Here is a 9178-nt window from a genome sequence, read left to right on the forward strand (position 1 = left end):
ACTTTATTTTATGTCCCCATAACTATGATATTCCACATTTGTGAAGAGAGGAAATCCTTGGCCCAATCAAATCTCTCTGGAGATAATAATGCCATTATGATAAAATTCACCCAATCAAAGGGCACATTTGTTACCTTGCAATTGGGTTCTGAAGGTGCAAAGTGTGACTTCCACAAACTCAATCCTTGCGAACCCAGAGCTTCCATGTCCTCAGTACCAAGAGTTAGGTCTCCTGAAACCATTAGTTGCAGGACAGGATCATTAACTTCATGAGAGGAAGAAATTTGCGGATCTAGTATTTCCCTTTTTCCTCAAAACTAGGGGGGGAGGGAGCTAGAGGAAGATTCAGAGATGTAAGAGGAGCTTTGTGCTGAACCTGAATCCCTATGTGGTGAAGCCGCTTGCACATTTGCCAGTTGTGCATCAGAGTAGAGCAAAAGCTCCTTTTCCAGAACAGAGGCCTCATTGAGAGCCCTAAACTCTCCAGATTGAGAGACAATCATAGTACCCTCCACCACCACTTTCTCTTTAGTAGGTAGAGCCACAGAGATAGCCATACCAGTCTGAGTATTTGCTAGTGATTCCTTCATAGACTATGAAGCTGGGAGGAGAAGCTCGGCTGACATGAGACTTAAGTTGAAAAAGTTTCTGTCCACCTCTTCCTGGGAGAGCTAACATTTTTAAAAAGAGCAGTATCCAAGGCTCTATCAGGACTGGGAATGGCAGCAACCATCTCATGAAGTTCATGGACTGCAAATCTTTAATTTCACGATAATATTTGGAGATTTTTTGGACGAATTTCGGCAAAATCTTTACACCCGACCGACAATTTGAAATTTTCTTTCACGACTAGCTTCATCTCACCGTTTTCACGTGACTTCGTATTGCACTTTCTTCATTTGTCGGTCGTAGACGAGTAGATCTACATTTCTCTAGTGGACTATACCAAATACATATGCGTGGTGTTCTTTTAATGACACTCCTTAATCTTCTTCACCTAGACCCTTCTAACCTACACTGCGGTGCTTCGATTCAACATAAGTTGCACACAAAAAAGATGTGCAACGACATTGTGGTTTCATTCAGACGATCAGTTTGTAGGTTCGTTGACTATATATGTTCAAATTCATGTTCGTGTTTGGAGTTATTTTGGATGAATTTTGTCAAACTCATCGTGCACGGTCAACCATTTGAAATTTCTTTTGATCAGTAGCTTCATCTCATTGTTTCACACGACTCTTGTATTGTACGTTTTCTATTTCGATGGTTGTAGACGAGTATATGTATATCTCCCTATTGTGTTGTAATAAGGTATTCATCTGATGGTTTAGACGAAATCCGGAGTGGATTCTTTCCATTCGTACTGATCATCGTCAACCTTGCAACATGGACGGCATGTCATGCCCGGCACCACCGCCGGCTTTGTTCCCCTCGGCCTCCTCGCATGCGGCCTACTTCACTAATGCCATCATCGCGCACAAACTGCACTTCTCCTCCTTGTCCTCTGCCTTGGCGCCCTCCTCCCCATCCCTTCTCGCGGACTTCCCCGTAATGGCAGCACTAGGAACTAGTTCCCCGTGCCTATGACTCCATGCTCATCATGTCTAATACGGCGCCGCGACCATCGTTCACCCGGCACTCTAATGTAACTCTATGTGTCATGTATAACCGTTAACTCTTAATCATATTCACTTTATGCAACCAAAGACCATGTAGCGCATTAACCCAGCCAACACAAGCCACCAAAAGCCAATTTATAAATTGCTTCTCTAAGGCCTTGTACAATGCTAGGTGCTTACAAAAATAAACTGGGTTTTTTCTGAAGCACCATTGCCTATTTTTACATAAGAGACACATAATTAAGTATCTACATTTTACAAATAAGCACGGGTGCTTGAAGAAATATCGGTTTATTTCTCTAAGCACCCCGCCTAAGCGTCTTGCATCATACGAGGCCTAATGTAGCCAAACTGTATGTGGTCTACCAAACTGCATGCAAAACGTGATTTTTACCATGTATTTACTCAGTAAGGCCTAACTAAGTCACAGACACAAAGAGGAAAAAAGGGTAAAACCTACCAAACATGACCCTGTAGAAGTAGTACCTCCATCCGGTTTATTGGTCTCATTTGTATTTTTTGTTCAATTTTGACCATCGATTTGACTAACTATATATATGTTATGTCACAAAACTTGTATTGTTAGATTCAATTAGAAAAGGTCCCCGATGATGCTATTTTGTGGTATGTATCTTATTTTTTGTTAGTTATTAAATCAAATGCCAAAGGTTAACAAAAAAACAAGAGAAACCAGTAAAGCCACTATCAGCATGTCGTGGTTTTGCACCGTGAAACAACAGTTGCGCCATCATCCGCATCTATCTGCATGTGTCCCATCCCCTCTCCGGGCCGGGCGGTGCATATATCCGGCCAGCTGCTGCTGGGTGCCCCTGCTTTGTCCACCACGAGACGCCACTGCGCACATACGCGTTCTGTGGGAAAGGATGGTTCGCCTTGAGCCAGGCAGCCAGCCAGCGTCACACCCCTTTCCATCCATGGAGAGATATCCGAGTGGAGAAGATGCTTGCTCCACCACGCGCCCACAGCTTGGCTGATGGCACATGGATCCCTCGGAAAATCAAGGTGGGCGCACGGGTTCCACTTGTTTCTCTTCAGCCTCTCTGTATGTAATACCACGTTAGCTTGAAAGGGTACAGTTCAATATTGACACCGTTTTTTTTAGTACTTCCTTCGTCCTAAAATAAGTGTTTTAACCTAATATAACTTTGTATTAATAGTGCGATAAAATTGAGACACTTATTTTGAGACTTGGCGAGTCTGTGTTTTGCGAGGAATGGGACGCATTGCACAAAGGAAAAAAGAAGACTGTCGGCAGCGACGCCACTCAAAGTTGACATGCATGCACGGATAGAGCAGAGGGAGTGGAGTAACTCCACTCCGCATGCAGCGGCTAGCCACGCGCTAGCTGTGAAATTAAAGTCCGCCAAAGAATTGGCCCCGTAATTACTCGCCGTCCCGTTCCTGCTCCGTAAAAAAAGGGGGCTCCAATTCATGCAGATTAATACATGCAGATTCGCCGTAGTAGTATTAATCTGCATGCATGTCCATCCATCCACTCCTGCCTCCGGAAACAAGGAGGGGAAAGAAAGAATTAGTACTGACTAGCCAATCCTATCATGCACGCCTTGCTTCAACAGCCGCTGCTTTCTGCTGCTGCTGATGCGCGAAAGAACCCAAAGAAAATTGTCGAATCTATGACACACAGGGAACGAGCGGCGCATCGCCGGCTAACTAACTGGCCTCGCCGTGCTCCGGCTGGTCTGCTTGCTCTCCATCGTGCGGCGGCGAGGCCGGCGGCGTGTAGAACGGCGTCTCGGGCTCGGCGCCGTACTGGCTCTCCACGTCGCCCTCCGTCTCCGACGCCTCCTCGATGGTGTAGAGCGCGCGCGACCCGGGGCCGCCGAACCAGCGCTCGCGCCACGCCGCCACACCCTCCTCCTCGTGCCCCGCCTGCTCCGCCGCCGCCGCCGGGGCGGCGATCTGCTCCAGCTGAACCTCCCCCTGCGCCTGCGCGCCGTCGTCCGGAGACGCGGACGCGGAGGCCGCCGGCTCGACGCGGGAGCGGCGGCACCAGACGCGCAGGGCGTGGAGCGCCCGCCGCAGCCGCTCGACGCGGCGCTCCTTCCTGCTGGCGTTGGCACCGGCGCCGGGCTGCTCCGAGACGGGCAGCGGCCGCGTGGCGCCGCCGCTCGAGCGCCGGCAGCAGATCACGACGGGGAGCAGGAGCGCCGCGGCGAGGAGGACCACGAGCTCCGCGAACACGAGGCGCCTCATGGATCAGCCCACAGCCAGCCTCTTGCTGGTGGTAGCAGGACTAGGAGTGGAGTGAACTGCTGGGGGTTCTGCTGGTACTAGACGGCAATGGAGTATGTGAACCAGGGAAAGAGAGTTTTTGTCTTTTGTCTTTGAGAGCGGCCTCGCTTCGCTTTGACTGGACTGGACTGGACTGCACTGGGGAGGAAGAGAGAGAAGAGGTTTGGCTTTGGGTGGTGGGGGCTTTAAAGGCTTTGGCTTTAAGTCGAATGTTCACCAGCGGTGGTTGGTCAGGTGGAGTCACTGCTGGTGCAAGAGAACTCGAAATTCCTCATCACCCAAAGACTTTATGAGGTGCAGTAGCCACACACCTATTTTGGAGGACATACTCATATACCAGATCTAACCCGCCGTCGAAATAACACAGCCTAGGGGGCGTCTCGTGCTTCTCTAGCCCTGGATTTGAGACTGTTAATAGACACCACTGTCGAGGACAACACCCAGTTCTTCCCAACATACACACACGTGTAAATACCACAAATCAGTCCAGAGATCATCTAGGAGTAAACGGCATCACGTCGTGATACCATTAACGTTTACTTGAGGGGCAATTTTGGTTTTTCCACTTGCTGCTTTCTTTGGCAATTCTTTACCAAGTACGAGCTGGAGCATACGAGGCTACATAAAGGAGTAGCGGAAGTGCGTAAATACGCCTGCATGCGTCCGTTACAAACAATCTTACACAAAAGTCCTCAAAAAAATAAATAAGCATAAGGGTCTACAGTGATATCTGTGTCTACCACGATTATTGTGCCGTCGTCACGCCTAAAGATGGATGACACGACACGGATGGACATCTTCCTGATAACTCGAAAAGCCTAGTCACCCAAAGGCTTTATCACGTGGACTAGCCACACACCCATCTTGCGGGGCATACTCATATACAAGATTGAAGTGATCATCGAAATAATACACCCCAGCAACGCCTCATGCTTCTCTAGCCCTGGATACGGAACTGAAACATACACTCACATCTAAACATCGCAAACCACTCCTCCGGAACTGAAACATACACTCACATCTAAACATCGCAAACCACTCCTCTAGAGCTCATCTAAAGGTCACCACATCACAAGCGCTCCTCCATTATACCGTTAACGTTAACTCGAGGGCAGTTTTTGGTTCTGCACCTACTGCTTTCTTTGAAATTCTTTCATCGGGTATGAGCTAGAGGGTAAGAGGCTACATCAAGATGTAGCAGAAGAGTGTGTAAATATGTGTGTATACAGCCGGGAGAAACAACCTTTAGACAAGCAACCGTTATACATGCTAGGCTTACCAGGTTTAGGGTGTTTCGTGATGTGACAAGCAACCATTGTAAATTGCCAAAATCGTGTACGAATTCGAGCTCTTGCACCGACGAGATGAACCTAGTCATGCCCTTCGCACCGCCTAGGACCCACTAGTGTGTCGAATCCATCGAACTCGAAGGCCAGCGCCGCCATCCCCACATTCTCTGTCAAAACCCCTGCGAGCCATTTAAACCCTAGATCCATCGTCATCTAGTCTAGATCCAACAACTATGATCATATCACTTACTCACTGAATCACTATACACGTGGGTCGTTGATCTCAGATATGACGATCTACAACAAACCACTTAAACGAATTGGTAACGACCAATCAGAAGCCACCACGTGTCCCCCATTTTAACTTAAATTCTTACAGCCAATTTAATCTTTGTAACATTTGCTAAAAAGCCCCTCAAACTGTTAACCTTTATAAATTTTTATCCATAACTCCAATTGAGTTGATTCTTTTTGCATACTGATCTCTTCATGGGGAGTACTATTCACCATAGCCACTTATTTTACTTTTGCACATAAGTCTACATGAAAGTGGATCTTCTTGCATGTTAATCCTTATGATGCAATCTTCCAAATAGGACCTTTAGTTCCACAAATATAACATTTAAAATTTTATTTAACCAAAATTTGGCTGCATATCATAAACTACTGCCATGGCAGTCTTTTTGAATCACTCATTCAAATGAGTATATTATATTTTGCTTTCAGTTCCAAAGGACCACAAGAATCTATTAGAACCTTATCACCTAAGTTTGAAACTTTTCGAATACAAATTCGAACCTTATTGGACCTAGAATTCAAACCATAATTCCAAATCAGATTAATATTTTTTTAATTGGTTCATATAATGACCTCAACCTATTTGAACCATCTCGAAGCCAAACCTAACATATCATCTTTAAATATTTCAAATTTGAATCCAAACCTTGTTTGAATTACAAATTTCAAACCCAATTGAATATCAATTGAATATAAATTTCAAATCCTTTTGTATAGTGATTCATTTGTGAAACCCAAACCATTCAAACCTTTTGAATTCGGTAAGGTCATTCAAAATCAAATTTGAATACGAACTTGGTGGATCATAGTTCATAAACCACACACCGGGTTGCAATGATTCCTTTTGCATATTAAATCCATTGCAAATGAAAACCCAAACTCTATGAATCCAATAATTAAACCCTACCTACACAAAGGCCTAAGCGTTGACCTAATGACATTGACATTGACATTGAATTGAATTCAATCCTCAATCCACTACAACTTGAAATGCAGTTTTCCTACCAAACGATCCTATTTGCATGCGAACTCTTAAGTGATATGCAAACCATTGATCAACTTGTATGGTGTTTCTGAAACAACGTTCACCCTATTCCACACCAAAGTGAAAAGCTTGTGAAGCCATAGTTTTTCTCTATTGACTTTTAGGAGTTGGTTCTTACACCTATCACCTCATAACCCTATGAAGAGCTAAACCACACACCCAACTTAGTTATGTCATTTGATTATTTGTATGGTATGTTGTCTTATGTGAACTCTTTTTATGATAGATTGTTCGAACACCAGAAAGTAGCAATACCAAGATTGTGAGAGTGATGAATTTAATCAATACCAGGAACGCAGAACCTTTGATCATATCAACTACTATTTTCTTGCATGTAGGAATTTTGATAGGAGTACATGTCAGAAATATTTATTGTACTATGCTAATTAAAACCCATAGAATAGCCATATGATCTTACCTTGCTCCTTGCCGCCAACATGAAGACTTTGCTTAGCTTGTTATGAAACAACGGGGTGGGAACACACAAGTTATCAGAGGTTGATATGTATTGATTACTACTTAATGCCAACTTAATTAATGACTCAACTGAGCCGATTGGCATCGATTGGGACTACGATAGTTTGTAGGCTAGGACCGCCACCCAGAGCAAACAGATTGCACATGTTTCAGTTAAGTAGCTTCCATGTGTAACCACGTCTTATTATGGGCTCTGTCTTGACTAAGTAAGTTGCGGGGAACCTCGTCCGGGTAGAGCAGCTGATTTAGTAGTTGGCAAGTTGGTACTTGTTTGCGAAGTTGGCATAGGCTACTGCCTCTGAAAGTTCTCGTCGTGGTCTGCATGGCTACTCTACATTTGAGTACAGTGGCAAAAGGTTTTGAGTGGGTCTTGTGGGTAAAGTACACAAACTTATTGAGACTGAAAAAATCGATCTTGATTAGCCGTGTCCACGGTTATGAATAATTTTGAGCAACTTGGTCACGAGCTGCCTAGAAGATCTCCTCGGCTTAAATTTCTCAACTAAATTTTTTGGGTTCAACATGGGAACATGACCTCTCTTGGTGCATTAGTGGGAGGACCTCATTGAGATTGTGCTTTCAGGTCTAGGGTTGTTGCATGAATGCAATATGCCCAGTATAATTGAGTAGATCCACCTATTACAAAGATAGGATAAAATCTATAGTGCCTTCCACAAAGAACTCAAGCCTCCGCTTATCCCAAAAGCATGAATAGTATATTGTACTTACTGGTGAAACTTGCCAATACATTCAATGTATTGCCCCTTGTGACCGCAATGTATCAACATTGCAGGACTTATGCATGATGAGTAAGGATTACGAATTAGGGATACAATGACATGTGACATCATGAACTGTGGGTGCTAGCAATTGATCCATGGGCTGGCATAGAAAGCACATAGATTCAAGTCTTTATCAGGGACCGGGTTGTCACAATGACGGACAATGCATACGGCCATTTTCTCAGGAACTCCTTTTTTTACGAGTAATATTTTTTTCTCAAGAACTCGAAACCATTGTTTCCCAAAGGCTTTAGGAGGTGTTGTAGTGATGCATCCATTTTGAAGGACATACTCGGGGAATTCTTAATTAGATAGTAGAGTACTCCCGCCGTTGCCAGTATAGGTGAGGCGCTGAGCTGAGTGCAGAACTGGAGATATTATTGTACGTAGTCCTTCCCACTTCCCGGCCAGCTTTAACGAAATCTACGGTGCAAGCAAAGCAAAAGGAAGGACCCGTCTTTAAACAACGGCCGGCGTTGAGGGGAGGGGCAGCACGGTCATCTAAGCGGGCATAGGTGTTCCCTGTCGCTGGCGAACCCTGGCCCACCGGACATGGCCCCGGCTGTCACTGTAGAGTGGTAGATGAGATTGTACGCTCGTATATATGTACTGTACGTATTGGTACGCCGGAGGAGGTTGATATGGCGCACGCGGTAAAGTCCTTTGTGACCCATGTGTGACTGCCTGCCTGCCTCGAGATCCGGCGACGGCGCAAAGGCATCTCCGTGGATGCCCGATAATTCTACACTTACGGGCAAGCTGACACGGAAAACACCTACGGACTACTTCTCACCAATCTTTTTCTCCTCTTGATTTCCAGCGCGGGTCCCACCCCCTCCTTATTTCTAATCAAGGTTTCACACTTCAGTCCGTAACTTCAATCTGTAAAAATCCATCCGTAAGTGTAGCATTTCTCGTGCATGCCACTGCCAGAGAGTGAGCTTCACTTCCGTTACTACTACTCCAGTCCGGCAATGGCACATGCACATCTCCGTGCATGCATGCATGCATGCATAGTCAAAGGCCCAAAGCATGCATGCATGGAGCACGTCGCATATAATTTTTGCGTCGTGTAACAGAGAGAAAAAGCATGAATCTGGGGCTGTTGTGCGCTGGTAAGTGGTACTTTGATGCTCTTCATCCCCTTGTTAGAACCACATGCATGCATGGCCGTGGCATGTTAATTCGATGCTGCCTTATTGGCACCGCCTGACCCAGTACGCACCATTAGGAAGAGGCTGAACTAACTTCCACAGTACTTAGATCCAGCTCAACGTACTGCCAGTACTGCTAAAGCTCCCTCATGCATTGCATTGCATGCATCTCTTGGGTTTGATTGCCGTGTGATATCCAGCTCTTCAATAAAACACACAGTTCGGTACAAGGAAAGTACAC

General features: G+C 45.4%; 1 protein-coding gene across 1 annotated transcript; it reads right to left on the reverse strand.

Annotated features, from left to right (window-relative positions):
* Positions 1 to 2846: 2846 nt before the first annotated feature.
* Positions 2847 to 4041, reverse strand: LOC123059567 (uncharacterized). The gene has a single exon (XM_044482104.1). The coding sequence runs from the start codon at positions 3852 to 3854 to the stop codon at positions 3312 to 3314; it is 543 nt and encodes a 180-aa protein (XP_044338039.1). The 5' UTR covers positions 3855 to 4041; the 3' UTR covers positions 2847 to 3311.
* Between the last annotated feature and the right edge of the window lie 5137 nt (positions 4042 to 9178).

This window comes from Triticum aestivum, chromosome 3A, assembly GCF_018294505.1.
Source record: "Triticum aestivum cultivar Chinese Spring chromosome 3A, IWGSC CS RefSeq v2.1, whole genome shotgun sequence".
In the NCBI taxonomy this organism is placed as follows: Eukaryota; Viridiplantae; Streptophyta; class Magnoliopsida; order Poales; family Poaceae; genus Triticum; species Triticum aestivum.